Below are 17,314 nucleotides of genomic sequence, written 5' to 3' on the forward strand. Positions count from 1 at the left end.
AAATTATGCAGAAGAAAATTTCACAGAAGCACACACTATTCTTGCCTTGTGTATAAATTATACTGGCTAACTGGTGGTACGTGTCAAAAACTTATCCAGTGTGAGGACTGGATCTTCACTTATGGTATCCAAAATGCAAAAAAAAAAAAAAAAAAACAAAAAACAAAACAAAACAAAACAAAACAAAAACAAAAAACAAAAAAAAAAAAAACCTCAGCATTTTTGAGACTTGTCATATGAATCTATAGGGAAACTTTAGATTAGCTTGAATCCAAGGAAACAGTGTTATCAGTAAAACACAGGGGGTGACATCATTATACAATTGTACATAATTCCTGTCAGAAAACAGGAAATGGTTTCAACTATAGTTATCATTCACTGTATAGACCTCTACCCTTTACAGTGACAAGTTATATTAGTATTTTTTTTAGAGGCATCAGGTCAGAAAACACACCCATTTTTCACACAATTACCAGAGCCCCTGGGGAGCCTGCCCTCTCCCTGCTGCCTTCTTTCCTTGCATCTGTTGCTCCTCCTGCTGACTGCTCTCTCACCCCCTTTTATCTGTAGGTTGGAGGCTGCCTCTTGAGTAGCTGGAGAACCTTGAGAGGTTTCCTATACTCTCAGCCTCAATTTCCTGCTCTACACAATGAGATTCTCATTGTGGTTTTAAAGGAGAGGAGATAGATGGCTGTTAGGCGATGTGCCTAATAAATAACACTATTCAATAAATGTTCATTTCCCTCCTTCCTTTCCCTCTGCTCTATTTGGACTGTATTTCCCAAACTCAAGAGTTTAAAATATCAATACAAGTGAAATTAAGTCTATGCATCTCAAAGTTAATATTGTGTGCTATTTATATAGGTTTAAGTAGCAATTTATTGATTGAGTTTTTTTACATAAATAAATTTTGCATTTTAGAGTTATTTTAGATTTACAGAAAAGTTGTCAAGATAGTATAGCACAGATTACCATTTATCACAACTAAGAAGCCAATATTGATACATGACTATTAGCTAAACTCAACATTTTATTAGGATTTCCCTAATGTCCTTTTTTCTGTCCCCAGAAATCACATTATACTCCTTAGCTTCCTCTAGTCTATGACAGTTTCTTAGACTTTCCTTGTATTTTAATGACCTTGACAGTTTTGAAAAATACTTGTCAGATTTTTTTTTTCTTTTTTGTAGAATGCCCTTCTATCTATGTTTATCTGATGTTTTTCTTAGGGCTAGATGGGGGGTTATGGGTTGTTGGAAGGAAGTCAATGGAGATGAAGTGCTATTCTCATTACATCTTATCAAGGGTACATGCTATCAACCTGTCTTATCACTGTTGATGTTAACCTTACTATTGGTCAAGGTTGTGTTTGCCAAGCTTCTGCCCTATAAAGTCACTTTTCCCTTCCTTTCCATATACTACTCTTGGAAGCTAGTTTCCACACACAGACTATACTTAACAGGTGGATGACAATGGAAGTTAAGCTCTATTTCCTTGACAGTGTGAAGTGTCTACATAAATTATTTGGAATTATAGATTTTTTTAAGGGAATCTTTGGCAACCAAAGACTGAAGCAGGTGGCATTTTTTCCCCAAAGCACACTGGAATGGTTCCCTCACAATGTGCAATCCCTCATGAATCAGAACATATTATTTAGCCACCATCTGGGCTTGGCAAACCACTATGATGGCACCCTTCGAGTCATTTTAAGATAGTAAGAGAATCTGTTAACAATTAGAAGTTAGTGGTAGGTACAGGAAGGGTGGAATGTAGTATAGTTATGGCTTACAGTTGTTAGGTTAATACTTTTTCCCCCAGAGAAGTATTACTGTTATAAACTGAGGTACAAACTGTAAAGGGAGGCCTAGAAGTAGGGAGGTCTACCTTTGGACTAGATAAAACCAGACCTTTATTTTCCAAAGACACTCTGAACTCTCTCCTGCTTTTAGGCAATTTGCTTCCTGGTTCTCTCATCCAGTGACACTACAATCACTTTGCCTACCTCCCCTGAGGAGTTAAATCCACAGAGGGAAATGTGTAGGCATAAAGTAGGAGGCTCTCCTGGGAATCACACCAAACTGTACTACTGAGATGACTGACGAGGAAGTACAGCCATAATGACAAAGTTCTAACTGAAGGGCAGTTCTATGAACCACTAGACAGCAGAGTCAACTCCACATTCAAAGTCTAACTTATTACTTCCTTTCCATAGACATTTGACATTTAGGGGAATGGTCACTATGACAATGTGGACACAATTAAAAAGAGGTGAATATTCCCCAAATTCCAATACTCCTAATGGATGAAGATGAAAATGGAGAATAATGTAATAAAGGGCTTAGAGGGAGTTAAAACTTTACAAAAAGGTCTTACATGGTGATGCTGGAGGAGGGCCTACTATGGGCTCTGGCAGCCTTGCCATCAATTCTATGAGAAAGAAAGGCTCTAAGATCTCTCCCCTCTTGGTTCAGGATATAGAAGAGAAGAATGACATGTGACAAGTCCCCAAGTGCCCTACTAGGCATTAAAGGAAAGTGAAAGTGCCCAGAGTAGTGGCTTATGCATAGCAGGAATTTGACAAAATATTTGATCACTTGGCTCAGAAACCAATAGCTTCTCAATATTGTCACATGATGTTTGTTGGGCAGGCAGTATTGAGCAGTGGCAATATGCCCTAGCTCTGGAGCCAGAATGCCTGCTTTGGGATTTCTGGTTCACCTCTTGCTGGTGGGTTGACACTGGGCAAATCACTTACCATCTTTCTGCCTTGCTCTCCTAGTCATGAAATCAGGATGATAATTGTAACCATTCCTAAAGATTCAGGGACAATTAAATGAGTTAAATACATAAAGACCTTAGAGCAGTGCCTAGAATATGGTAGGAGCGCAGTAAGTATTGCACTACTATCACTTTTTTTTAATTTTTATTTATTTATGATAGTCACACACACAGAGAGAGAGAGAGAGAGAGAGAGAGAGAGGCAGAGACATAGGCAGAGGGAGAAGCAGGCTCCATGCACCAGGAGCCTGACGTGGGATTTGATCCTGGGTCTCCAGGATCGCGCCCCGGGCCAAAGGCAGGCACCAAACCGCTGCGCCACCCAGGGATCCCTGCACTACTATCACTTTAACCAAAAACACGAAAATATTTTCCATTCAAAGTAGAGAGCTCCATCACCCCTATGGCCAGTCCTAATACTCTTGGGAACTATCAGAATGATGAGACAAAAAAATAAGGAGATGTGGTACTTTCAAAAACAATCATTTGCAGTACTAATATTTTTAAGATTCGAATTTTAAAAATTGAGTAAACTTTCATTTGCTTTCATTCGTTATACATGGGCAAAGGATGATTATTGCCACAGATTGTTGGCAAAAGTAGACTTTCAATCCTCCAAGTGTTTTATGTCATATAAGGCCTAATTTAAAATGCGATTTTAATGTTTTGTGTATTTTTTTCTTATAGCTGTCCATAAATTCTCTAATTTAATTTCTCACAGAAGATCTACTGGCAGGATAATTAGGTAATCAACAGCATATAAATAATATTAAATATCAATTCCCTCCTAACCATAATAAGGACTTTAGAACATCATAATAATTTCTCACGTCTAAGAAACATCAATTTTAAGCATGTCTTCTGTCTTACACAAACTTACTGAGAAATTACTGGAAATTTTTGTTTCATTTCCCATCTGATTATTTTTTTCCTGCTTTCTGATAATTAACCCTTTCCCCATTTTTTAAATGGCAGCCAAGGTGAAAAGTGTCAGATAATAGAAGGTAGAGTAGACTTGCTCTTTGTTGCCCTAGAATAAGAATGAAGGTCAATGAGAGAGAGTTCTATGCATGAATAGATTTGACTTAACATTAAAGTCATTTTATAATAAAGACTGGTTCAATAACAGAGAAGGCCATCTTTAAGATGGTGAGTGCATCCCATAGGAATTATTCAAGAAGAGTCTAGGATGTGCTTCTCTCAAAGATATGACAGGAATCAGTCGAGTGCATGTCTAATACCTCTTTCAAGTTCATTATTAAATTGTTAAAGGTTAATAGACACGTGGGGGGGGGGGGGAGTTCAGTCTCACAAATAATCAAAAAATTCAACTGAAAACAATGAGAAGATACCATGGCAACAGTTTTAGGACAATGACAACATCCAGTGTTGGTTTCGAGGCAGCCATTTCCAGGTACCTGCTGGTGGGGGAAGGTCTCAGGGCAGCAACTTAGCAAGATGACCCACAGGCCTTCAAAATATTGGACTCGGCAACCCCATTTTAAAGAATCTATTCTAATGATGAAGGCCATTGGATACTCTAATATGTATGCATGAAGGTGTTTGAGAAATGCTTTCCCAGATAACACTGGTAAACAGTCTAAATGCTTGAAAGAAAGGAAATGGTTACAAAACTCCTAAGTCCCTAGAGTGTCATTAGAGATGTGGATGTCTGTGGATACTTCTGTTAATTCACACGGAAATGTACTCCCAGTTTTTTTTTTTGAATGATAAACCAGGTTATAAACTATGTATGCTAGTCTCTGTTTTCATAAGATACACATTGCTATATACTTGCTTATTTGCCTGGAACTGGAAATGCCTAAGGGTCGGCACTACTGTTGTGACAGGTGATTTTTCATCTTTTTCCTTCTTGCTTATCTATACATCCAAAATTTCTCCTAAGGAACATGTATTATTTTCACAGAAAATAAATATCCTGTGAATAAATATTCACAGTAAAGACACATTCTAAAGTTATACCATCTGAGTCATTCGTTTTATCTATAACTTTTCTAGAGAAGAATAATTCTGTGTGAGTCCAGAGTCAAACATTGCTATAAATGAAGAAAAATGCATGTCCATTGTGGGTTTTGTTCCCTATTTTACCCTCTCATTTATTTCTTCCTTTTTTTCTTTTCACTTTTGCAGAATCTAAGGAAGGAAAAAAAAATCTGTTTCTCTGTATCCACTGTTAACTTAGCATTAGGACTTTCTATTACTCTCTTAAATTCTATATTCGTCTTCATCTCCCCAGGACTTAAATTGAAAATGACATTTTACCACCTACCCACTTCTCACACATAATATTATACAATACCTTAAGCGCTATGGAAACCTGTTATTTATGTATAAGCCAGAAGATAATATATGCCAAGATTTTTATCCTGGAGAGAGGATCTTAGGAGTTAAGATGAGAATGCAGCTTTAAAGCATCTGATCTTTTCCCTTGTTTTTCCTGCTTCTTCTACTTTCTATTGGCTTTTCCTGTTTGCATCTCCATCTTTCTTACTGAAAGATGCCTCCATGCGAACATACCCCCACCTGCACACAGACTCACCAGCTGTGCTTTTCTCTCTTTAGTTCCTTGAAATTCTTTCATGTATTTTTAAAAATATTTTGCATATGGACCAGAAGTGGCAGGATTCCCTCCTTGTATTTACTAGTCTGATTAGGGATAGGGTACATCCTTCACAGTAATATTGTCTTAAGGAGAAAATTATCTGTAGTCTCTCAGCATTGCATGGAAGCCACGGAGGACACTTTCCAGCTGACAATTACATTGCACTTGTATGTTTTCCACAGAGGATCTGTGGTCGTGTTCCTGGGAAAAGTGAAGAATGTACCTGCCAAGCCAATTCCGAGGATACATTTTTAGCCTTTTTCTTTCAATGAGTTCAATAATTCCGAAGTGATGTTATTCTGTACTATCTGCTTGTGATAAAGTCCTAAAATTATTTCAATCTAGTCATCTGAATTAGATAAAGCAGAAATTGTAAAGATCACAAGCCTTTTTTGGATGTATTGTCATCTGAAAAAAAATGCAGTATTATAGAGGCAATTTTGCTTCTTACTGCTGGAGATTTCAAGAGAAAAGCTGATTTAAAAAAAAAGAATAAATGAGTGTGTCATAAGGAACAGGAAATTAGTATATTAGCTGAAATACTCTTAAACAAGAATGTGTTATAACACTTGCCTTTATTCTGCTAGGAGTGTGACAGGAAGAGAAACAATGCTCTGTGTTACCCTGGGGTAACTTTAGCTCCTCATCTGTAAAATTGAGTTGGGTGGCTGGGTGGGGGCCTTTTATCGTGTCTAAAAATCTTTCTATTCCCAGCATTCTATTATTGTACAGGATTGGTCATGCTATATTTCTAAATTGAAAAGATCCTTCTGCCTGAAAGTAAAATGCCACTTGACATTTCAGCAAGCCATAATTCAAGGAAATGGAAGAACAAATACCAAAGTGTAATTCAGTGTAACGGGATGTTTAAAGGGGGATTTTTTCCCCCTTCTTCTATCTCCCTGTCAGCAGAGGTCCAAAAAGTCTGAAAGCAAATTAATTAATTAATTAAGAGGCAAAAGGTATTCTGATATTTCAGAGTGAGGTGCTAGATTCCTTGTGCACCACAAGGAGGTAGCTCTACAACCAACCTGCTGACACGAAGGCTGACCACCACTCTAGGATATAAATGAACTGAAGATGCGGGAACAGAGGCAACAGTTATAGGTTAGCATTGAGTCCCACTGCCCTGGGAGAGGAAGGAAGCTTCCCCTTCAGTTCTAGCTTTTGCTTACACAGACCAGTCAGAGTTTAGTGTATGCCCCCCTGGGGTAACCATTAGAGGGACAGAATGGATCCATGACTCACTAATACCTGCAAAAGTCTACAGGCAAAAAGCTGTGACTGGAGCTGCCACGTAACTAGGGAAAGAAGGGGCCCCCATGGAGCAGTTGGTGGGATAAGAATGTGTGAGCTTCCTATGGGCCAAGCTGAAGTTGACTCAGGAAAAGTGCGATAGGAGAGGCCTGTCATTGTGAGGGACTATAAAAGAAATCCACTGGATGTGTATTACCACAGTTTAGTGGCGTTGAGCCACAAGAGACCAGTTAGTGGCGTTGAGCCACAAGAGACCAGCCAAAGAGTGCATTAATTTAGAAATGGGCAACGCAGAGGTAGTCACCAAAGGATCCTGAGTATAGTCATCAAAGGACCTGCCACCAAACCTCCTTAATGTAAATCATGTACTTTAGCTAATAATAAAGTATCAGTATTGGTGCATAAACTGTAAGAGCTACACCACACTAATGTGAGACACTGTGTGGGATGGGGGTAGGGTATGTTGGAACTCTCTGTACTTTCTGTGCGATTTTTCCATAAACCCCCCAAAAGTAATATTGTGCACATAGTAAACATTTTTTCATTTGTATCAAAGAAAATACAATGAATAAAATCATCCTCTCAAAAACAGTAGTTGTTGAGTATGAAAGATGAAATTATGAGAGGGGCACCTAGGTGGCTCAGTCAGGTAAGCATAGGACTCTTGATTTCAGCTCAGATTAGGATCTTAGGGTCCTGGGATAAAGCCCGGTGGGGCTCCATGCTCAGCCCAGAGTCTGCTTGTCCCTTCCCCTACCCTGCCCCCACTTGCATGCTCACTTTCTCATAAATAAATAAATAAATAAATAAATAAATAAATAAATAAATAAATAAATAAAATCTTTAAAAAATATATATGAGAGTATGAGTTAGCAAAAAGAAATAACTAAAACTGCCTGGCATAAGGAGTAAGAGGGATGAAAGAATGAGATCTAGCAGAGTGGGGTAAAGAGAAGAAAGGGCTTCATTTACAATGAAGAAAAGGTGAGAAGAGTTCAAAGGAGTCATGTCTAATATTCAAAGTTAAACTCTTTGAATTTCTGTCATATAAACATCTGTGCACCTTCCCACACCGGGAGTCAACCTGACGTACATTCTGAGACAGATACATGCATATATATAGTATGTTGTTTTGGAGGAAAGGGGCTAATTTTCACAATTAGGTTGATGATGGAGCAGAAACAGAAGACTTGAAGATACTGAATAGAAATCAAGAATTCAGTGGAGGCAAGAAATTGAACTAGATATAGTAACCGTGAGAATATAAGTTCCCTCTTCATCACATACACCCTTGAAGTAGTTGCTGCATGTTCCAAGGAGCACAGATGGAAGTCTGGGCCATCTTGGTAGGTCCTATCTTGACTCCACTTGGCATCCAGGTAACACTTAAAATTGCTTACTTGTATGTGGTGTCATCTTTGTTTTCCTTATCAAGTAGAGAACGTTCTCGTAGGTCTAAACTTGATTCCTCCTTAGAAAGTAAAGGAACATCCCTGATGCTTTCTTCTTGAATTTCACTTTTCATTAAATTAGCATCTCTCTTAGGAAGGGAAATATGGTTTTCAGTTTGCCAATGCTTTGCCTAAAAAAGAGACTTATTTTACCTTTATGACATTTATTTTCTTTGAATATTTATGTGCTACACTACTAACTGAAGTCCTGGGCACACACAAAAAATAAAAAAACATGGTTTTTCAAAGACCTTACAGTTATGCAAGGCAGATTATATATATAAACTTTAAGAAAGGTAGAAAATTGTAAGTGTCATAAGAAGCAAAGTTTCTCTGAAAAGATAATGAGCTACAAAAAAAATGATATTCTCACTTTAAAATCTTCAATAGCAAGATGTACATTAACTAAAAACAAAACTTTTGCTGAAAAATTATCAGTTAATTGTCATACAACTACTTTCTTTCCATCTTCCTCAAAAAGTCTCAAAAAGAAAATTATTGAGCATTTTTCAAAGAAAATATGTGTATTACACAATCGTTTTCACAAAACGTGGCTACGATTCTTAATCTCTAGCAGAAGCTCTCAATGACATTTTATTTTATATTTGAAATACAGAACCAATTTCCTTATCTTATGTCAATTCCCATCATATACACAGGAATATGTGAGGGATCACAGCCTGTGTGATTCGAGGGAATTAGGCATCCCTAGGATATCTGACTAGCCTGCAAACTGATCATCTTGCCAGAAGGGACTGCAGAGTAAAATGCCTACAGGGGCCAGGAAGATAGTGTCAATGAAGGAATCAAGCCTCATACAAGGTGATAAATAGGAAACAAAGTTCAGTCCCAGCATTCACTGGCAATTGGGCAGGGTGGGGACTACCGCAACTAGACAGAACCCATTTTACAGTTGCTCTCAGGGACTGACACGTGTTCTTTTTCAAGAGAATCCAGAAATCTGGATTTTGTATGAAATCTTTAATGTTTAAATATGGGCAGCCAAGTCCAATTTTAAACACTGGGTGAACAAGCACAACCCAAAACACTGGCTGGCTCCCCATGACAAAGAGAAGAGGTGCCAATGTCCACACTCTGCCCAATGCAACTGTGGTTAGTGTGTAAAGAGGGGCATTGAAGACGTGCATACATCATCTCATTTCTTTGGATAGAACCATCATCTGATAGTTTCCTGGGACAAGTATATCTCTATGGATAACTCAGCCCCACCTCCATTTTTCCAACTCCAGGAATAGTCATACCATACCCTAACTTTGAAAAATCTAACTTGAAGAACAACCTCTCGGATCCATAGCTTTGTTATAAAAAGTATTTACACTTATTTAAAAAATAACTTCATTCGTGAAATATATTCAATCGCATAGCACTAAATCTTAAATACTTTAAGCAGACTGCACGTGATTGGAAAATTAAATCTTAATGTGGGAAATTACATTATTGCTTTTCCTCCTGTTTTTATAACTGCCAGACCAGAACTAATTCGACGGAAGAACAAATACAACATTCAAATGTAAGGCAAAAGTCACGACACTGTACACATCAAGTTTGTTCAGCAAAAATTGTTCTGATCCTAATTATGTTTACTAATTGGGTCTCTTCTTCTTATCTATATATTACCATCTGCCTTCCATATCCTTGTGTTCTTTCTCTAAAAGAGTGTCTCTTCTCACCATTAGGACATTCATTGCTACTATTTTCTCATCTCTACTAATTCATTCTCTTTCTGTGCCCACCTCCTCTCTTCCCCTCACCCTATCCCCACACCCTGCAACCAGCAGCACCTACATTCAAGACAGCTTGATCAAAGTGAGTCCTTAAGGGGGGAAAAAAAGCTCAAGCAGAAAAAAAACCCAGAAAACCCAGTTGTCCCCAGGTTTGCTTTACTTTCTAAGACTATCCCAGTTCTGAGAACTCTTTTTCCTGTCTTGAACATAGAGGGGAAAACCACCTATTTTCACACAGGTTTTTGGAAGCTAAAATCCCTCAAAATACAAAGACTTTACAAAACAGCTAAGGACAAATATCAAAGGCATAAATATTAACAGTTTTACTAGCATATGCTTCTTAATTAAAATAAAATTTAGGGATGCCTGGGTGGCTCAGTAGTTGAGTGTCTGCCTTCAGCTCAGGGCTTGATTCCAGGGTCCTGGGGTCGAGTCCTGCGTCAGGCTCCTCATGAGGAGCCTGCTTCTCCCTGTCCCTATGCCTCTGCCTCTCTCTGTGTGTCTCTCAGGAGTAAATAAATAAAATCTTAAAAAAAATAAAATAAAATTTAGCAGCAGACACTCTCTGGTGGGCACAATATGGCACCCACACCTAGAATGGTGCTATTTCTTGCTTCAGCCTCCTCTAAGGAACTTACATTCCAGATGTTACCCATTTGATGATACTTTGTTTCTTTACCTGTCATTCTAACCTCCACTTCAACTTCCCAGAGCCCATGAGGCATGGCCATATAGCAATTCAGCATCATATTAACGTCTTCACCAACAGAAGCATCTTTCCAACTCATCTTGTGCTCAGAATCCAGCTATGGCCCTCTGCCTTAGTCACTACACATGTATACACACACCCATTCAAGTTACCTCTCAGAGGCTCTTTTTCCTGACTGAGAAAAGTCTAGCATTTGCCTTACTTTCAGAGCAGAAGAGACTGTACAGCTCTTGCCTGCTACCTTGAGACGTCCATATAACCAGCCAAACATGGGCCTGCAACCCTGGATTCTTTTCTGATTTACCGTTGCCCTTGTGTTTCATAGGGTTGTATAAAATTTCTTTTAGGACAAGTTGACATCATCAAACTGATTCAAAAATAGAGCAACAAAAGACTTTGACTTCCAACATGAAGATAGTTGCTGTGTTCTCATGGCATAAGTGGCAATGAAGTCTGCTAAATAGAACCAAGTCAACCAGCCAGACAGAAATTGAAGTTTCAGCCTGACCTCATGGCACCAGCCTGACTGCATATCACCATGCTTCAGCAGTACTGGTTAAAACAGATCAAACTGATATTTTGTCCCTCAAGTCACAAAGGGAACAAGAACAGAATTCCCATGAAAACAAATGGAAAAAATAAAATAAATGTGAGACAATGAATGTTTCCTTTCTACCATGCCCCCCCCCCCACTTCATTTCCCTAATAGGCAGGTATAAATGAGAATTTAGTTTCATGGGAGAAATGGTTAAAGGCATGAGTTCTGAAATGAGCCAGCTTTAATTAAAAGCCAAACTCTACGACTTATTAGCCTCTGTGAGCTCAGAAGATTAATTCAAAGTCTGTGCCTCTGTTTTCCCATTTGTTAAATGGGAGTAATGAAAAATTCCTCCCTCATGAGATGAAGAATCATGATTACATGAGATAATCCATGTGGAGACCATAAAATAGGGCCTCAGCCATACAGGAAAAACTCAACAAATGTTAGCTATTGTTATTTGGGCAGGAGTAAATCAGACAATGAAGAGGAAGAGGGTTTATTTTTCTAAAATTTTCTATATTTGATTATTACCTCACAGTCAGTAGCCTCTACCTATTTAAGCATATCAGTAATTGTATCCACATTATGTTTTTACTAAATGTTGAAATTGAAGGAGTTTTAAAGGAGAAAATTTTCCCAGAAATCCTGAAACAGTTTGAGCTGCACAGGGCTGCCATCTTTCCATGTCTCCAGAGTCTTCCACTTGATGGAACTGTCATGGTTAATGGTAAACAGCACAAAAGATGCCTGGAGCTAAGCTCCAGAAATGGAAGTCAGTTCTTTCATGACTGATTAATATTAACAGCCGATGAGATTCAAATAGAAATCAGCCCAAGTTCATACTAAATGTCAAGTAAACACTAAAATAATAAAGAAGCAACATTTCTACCTGACCAAAGATCCAGACAGAAGCACCACAGACATCGGTCATGCAAATGATGCAGTCTGCAGAGCAGGAGATAATCAGTAAGCGGCCACCTGGCTTACACATCTCTAAGGAACTTATCTGGTCTTCATGAGGTTGGAATGATCGTATCAGAGTCGGGGCCTGCGTGATTTTGCTCTTACTGGAATTAAGACAGTAGTCCTGAATGAAAAGAAATGTCAAAATTCTAAAAAGCCCAAATATTAAATTACTGTGGTGACATAACACTTTTTCTTAAAACATCTGATACAAAAATGAAAAAATGTACTTTGGGAACAATAATCTATTCTCCAATGCAAAACAGTAGTCCATGATAACAGGGTTTTGAAAAATGGTGTTAAGTTTCAAAAAAAAAAAAAAAAAAACGTTTCTAACCGATTTGCCTAACATGAGAGGCACAAAGGAAGGAAGAGGGGGAGGAAAAGAATGAAAAGAAGAAAGAGTAAAGTCAGTTATTGGAGAGAGATGAACTTTATCATGCGTAGATAGTTGTCTATCATACAATTTTATAATATTATTAGAAAATCAAGCAGGTAATCAGTGACACGAAAATCCCAAACTAATTCAGGATAATGATATTGGATGAAGGGCCAGTACTCCGTTTAAATTAAGTTTACAGTCTCATTTCAAATATGGTATATCCTAATTATTTATGCTCAAACAATGCTGCAGTACCTTACTGACAATACCGCATTCCTAAATTGGGTGATTGACTTGGCACACTCTCTCTCTAGAGTGGGGAAAAGGGTAGAGGGAGAGAGAGAATCTCAAGCAGACCCCACACACACTCAGCATGGAGCCCTACACCAAGCTGGATCTCATGACCATGAGATCATGACATGAGTCAAAATCACAAGTCAGCTGCTCAACTGACTGAGCCACGCAGGTGCCCTTGACTTGATTATATATTAACAGAAGATTTTCATACTGAGAACAATCTATTTTTCCCCCTAAATTATTTAAGAGCTGTCTCTGCCTAGTACATGTAAATGTTTCCTTCAAAATACTCAGACTGACCATGTCTTCTGTTATCCAGGAAAGAGACAAGACCAGATTCATAGTCATCTATAACAAAAGGCAATCAAAAATAACAAAGATAATATGAGAATACTTTCAATTTACTTCTATATTCCAGATTTTCAATTGTCCATCCAGATCTCCTGTGGCGAGGTATTGGTTTGACTTATCAATAGACATAATAATGGATCCAGCTCCACCATGAGCCAAAAATTCAGCCAGAAGTTGCTTCTTAAAGGTATCCCAGAATCTGACATACCCAGATCCTCCACATGACACCAGGTTAGCTCCTCCTAATGTGTAAGACAACATTTAATTAAGAAAATGTGATGACACACACACACACAAAAGTTCTTCAGTGGCTTGCCCTGTGGAAAGAATATGGATATTGGAGGGGCAGGTAGCCCTGATATCAACTTCCAGCACTTTAATCCTCTCAAATATAAAATGGAGATAATCCAATGATAACCTTACTGGTTTGTGTTGAGTATTAAATGAGATTGGAAATGCAAGATGTTCCATTATATTGAATTCCTTTTCCTTCATTATTTCAATATAATTGGGTTTTTGAAGTTATATAGAATTAATTTGTTACTCCAAATAAACTTAAAAAACATTAATTTCAATATTATGATAATATTCTAATTGCATGAACCCATCTTTCTTAATCACCCACTGGACACATATACCAAAGAAGTAAAATTCCTCATGTACAGAGCTATGGATGCATATATGTAGTTATAGCAACATAACTAATAATTTCTCTAGGTAGCTCCATGCTTAGGATTTTATTTATGATCTTGTTTTTAATATTTCATCAAGAATTCATGGGATGCCTGGGAGGCTCAGTGGTTGAGCATCTGCCTTTGGCTCAAGGCCTGATCCCGGGATCTGGGATCGAGTCCCGCATCGGGCTCCTTGGGGGAGCCTGCTTCTCCCTCTGCCTAGGTCTATGCCTCTCTCTCTCTGTCTCTCATTAATAAATAAATAAATAAAATCTTTAAAAAAAGAGAATTCTTTGGAAGCCCTTATGGAACACTTTTTTGGTTCATAGGCCTAGAACTAACCTTTTCATTTTCTATTTTTACATGCTTTGTAGAAGCACTCTACCTAAATTATTCTTCTGTGGCAAAGTTCCTATTATTATTTGATAAATCTGTAGATGACTTTCAATTTACTTCACAAATGTACTGCCGATTAACAATCATATCTGTTTAAGGTAGAAATAATAGCATGTAGCCGCTTCGGTGGAAACAATTTGGGAATACTGATAACATTAAGAAGAATTAGTGTTGAGGAAATGAGAGCAATTTCAGGATAATAGTTCATTTTGTGAATATAAGTGAGTTCCAGAAAATAGAAAGTTTTAGACTCTAATCGTTTCAAAGTCTATTCTAAATACTCTACAGGGTTCCTAAAACTCTATAAGGGTATACCTTTATTGATTTTTAATGTTGAAAAGTCTTTTATAAAAATCATGCATATTTTCTATCTGCAAATTGAATGTAGGAAAGTAAGTATGGAAAACATTGCTCAGACGTGTTTATTTTTTTCAAACATATAATACCTCTGTGACTGGATTGCTGATATTAAGAAAAAAATGCTTTTAAAACATAATTGCTTAGGGCAGCCCGGGTGGCCCAGCAGTTTAACGCCGCCTTCAGCCCAGGGCCTGATCCTGGAGACCTGGGATCGAGTCCCATGTCAGGCTCCCTGCATGGAGCCTGCTTCTCCCTCTGCCTGTGTCTCTGCCTCTCTCTCTCTCTGTGTGTCTCTCATGAATAAATTTTAAAAATCTTAAAAAAAAAAAACATAATTGTTTAGATGGAAAGTAAAACAATATGAATTATTCTCAAAAGCAGATCTTTATTTGAGGAAGATGCGGGCAGTGTCAACACCATGCTAACACAGCCATTGAAAACAAGGTGGAAATCAAGCAAATAGTTATTTCATCTACGTAGTATTAAATGGCTGTGGTAAGGCATCTGATGGCAGCAGTCTTAGCATACATGTTGGCAGAAGCACTGAGCAGGACTCTGACTTATTCTGGAAAATACATAAAAACTGGTAATGATACCCAAAGCATTAAACCCTCAAAAAAATTTTTAGGAAAAAAGCAAGCAGCTTTTTTGACCTGGGATCAGTGGTTATTTCAAATGTTGCTATTGCCCCAATCTCCAAGTTTCTCACTATTTTCTCCTAGCCCACTTTGATCCTAGGTGCCAGTGCAATCTGACTCTACCCTTCTGGCACATGTAGATCTGAGCATTGGCGCATATATTTGGAGCATATTACTTGCTGTGCCCTCTACCCTGTCAAAACTCCTTATGCCATGGCTGGAACAATCAATTCCAATCGTCACCCACATCCAATTGTTTGCCCGAGTTTTTTGCACTCTGATCTGACCTGTGCAGCACTATATGAGTCATTGATGAGGTCTGGTCCGCTCCTGCTCCTGGACCCTCTCTCCTGAACCGTGGCCTCGTTTGCTGTGGCCTGTGGCCTGCCCTGACCCAGCCCTACTGTTAGCTGCTACACTGAGTTAGGCTCTACGAGACCTACACCTACACAGGAACAGATTAAATGGTCTTCACTGCTCCCTTTCCCAACATTTTACAAATATGCCAATCTGCAGTCAAAATGGGATTGTATATCTTACCTGTCTCTGAGGTGTTTGTTCTTGCTTCAAGGAAGCAGAGCCTCACAACGGCATTATTGCCCTTGGTGTCGGTCTCAAAGGAGTGGGCTCCCAGGGCGGCCTGGTCTGGGCTGGGGCAGGTGGAGCGGCTCCTCCCAGCACTGAAAAGCTTGTGAGGCTCTGTATCTGTGGTGGACACAAAGCTAGATGTCTTAGGGAAGAGAAACATCTGCTTTTCAAGTGACTACTTATGAAACACAACAGGCCCACCTGCATCACGGTCTCTGGTGACCCTCTTAAGTCTCCATTAAGCTTCTAGTCAACGTCCATGGTACCTTCCCCTAGTCACTGCTTCAGCACCAACTTGAAGGATCATTTGATTCCAGTTTTGTTTTGCATTTTACACACACGCTGTGTTTTCCCTTGATATGAATTCACAGGCACTTCATTTTGTTGTGACTGTTAACATCTTAGAAACCCTGACATGCCCAAGACAAATGTAACTCTAATACCATGACATTTTGGCTTATTAATCATTCATATTGATCTCGCAAATAGTGTAATGAACATGAGCTATAATGACTATTTAAATATACTTAAATGATCATTTTTAGCAGTATTATTTGCTCAGGGGTTACCCCGGGGAGGATATTCCTGGTGGAACTTCAATCATTTTGTGACGTCATCTCCTGGCCACACTAATAAAACTGGGGATATTCAGAATCAATGAATAATCTGCACATAGTTACAAAAAATCTATACAGGGGTATCTTCCAAATCTCAAAGCAAGACATCTCTAGCAATGCCTCTCTTATCTTTTAGAAGTTTGATATTATGCACTTTTTTTCTTATCTGCTTCTCTGTGGTTTTAATCGTAGCCACAATTAGATTTGCTGTAAGAGCAAGAGGTCACTCTCCTACGGGCCAATGTGAAGGGGAAGAAGAATTCCACCCAATTCACAGAGGGTTCAAATGAACCCTTATGGTTAGCTCTTCCTACAGAAAGCAGGCCAAGAGCTTTGTGCCTGGGCAAGTAAGCCCTAAATCTCTAATGGTTTACTCGTAACAAATTACTCCTTCAACTTTCACATAAAAAAAAACTGTGTTGGATGACCTGTCCTTTCCTACGGCCCAGTTCAGCCCTGTGTGTCTATCCAATTGGGACAACAGAACCTCACTGGGCCACGGGAAGAATGACATCTTCATTACCTAAATAAATAATCCTAAGGAAAAAATCTTCAGTATCCCAGGAAACTGAAATAAAATGTGAAAGGCGACTGTCAAGACATTTTGCTTAAGTATAAAATATTCATATGCTCTGCTAAACTCCCATAAAATACAATATACTCCCATCTCATGCTCTTCACAGGTTTCTAAAGCAAGAAATAATTTAAGATTTCCAGGTGGCATAATATTTAACGCGAGCTCCAGACTGTGCCTGGGCAGCCTATCAAGTGAACACGAGCTCCTACTTTCCTACCAAGGGGTACCAGAGTTCACCCCAAAGGCAACTTGGTGAGGCTTCTTGGCAAAAACTAAAGTAGATGGAAATGAGAGGCCTGCTCCCTGCTGTCAGTAATTCAGAAAAGCTGATGTGGCATAAAGACAAGAAACAGCACGCCATGGAGAA

The 17,314-nt window shown here is 38.6% G+C and overlaps 1 protein-coding gene across 1 annotated transcript in view; it reads right to left on the reverse strand.

The window, feature by feature from the left end:
* Positions 1-17,314, reverse strand: part of WDR49 (WD repeat domain 49) — a 127,101-nt gene that overhangs the window by 21,752 nt on the left and 88,035 nt on the right. Inside the window, exons 12-15 of the mRNA XM_077879533.1 lie at positions 15,706-15,870; positions 13,152-13,339; positions 11,994-12,191; positions 8,059-8,240 (exon numbers count right to left, since the gene is read on the reverse strand). Coding sequence (XP_077735659.1) covers positions 8,059-8,240; positions 11,994-12,191; positions 13,152-13,339; positions 15,706-15,870 — 733 coding nt within the window. The remainder of the gene's footprint in view (positions 1-8,058; positions 8,241-11,993; positions 12,192-13,151; positions 13,340-15,705; positions 15,871-17,314) is intronic.

The sequence above is a fragment of the Canis aureus genome, chromosome 31 (genome assembly GCF_053574225.1).
Source record: "Canis aureus isolate CA01 chromosome 31, VMU_Caureus_v.1.0, whole genome shotgun sequence".
Lineage (NCBI taxonomy): Eukaryota > Metazoa > Chordata > Mammalia > Carnivora > Canidae > Canis > Canis aureus.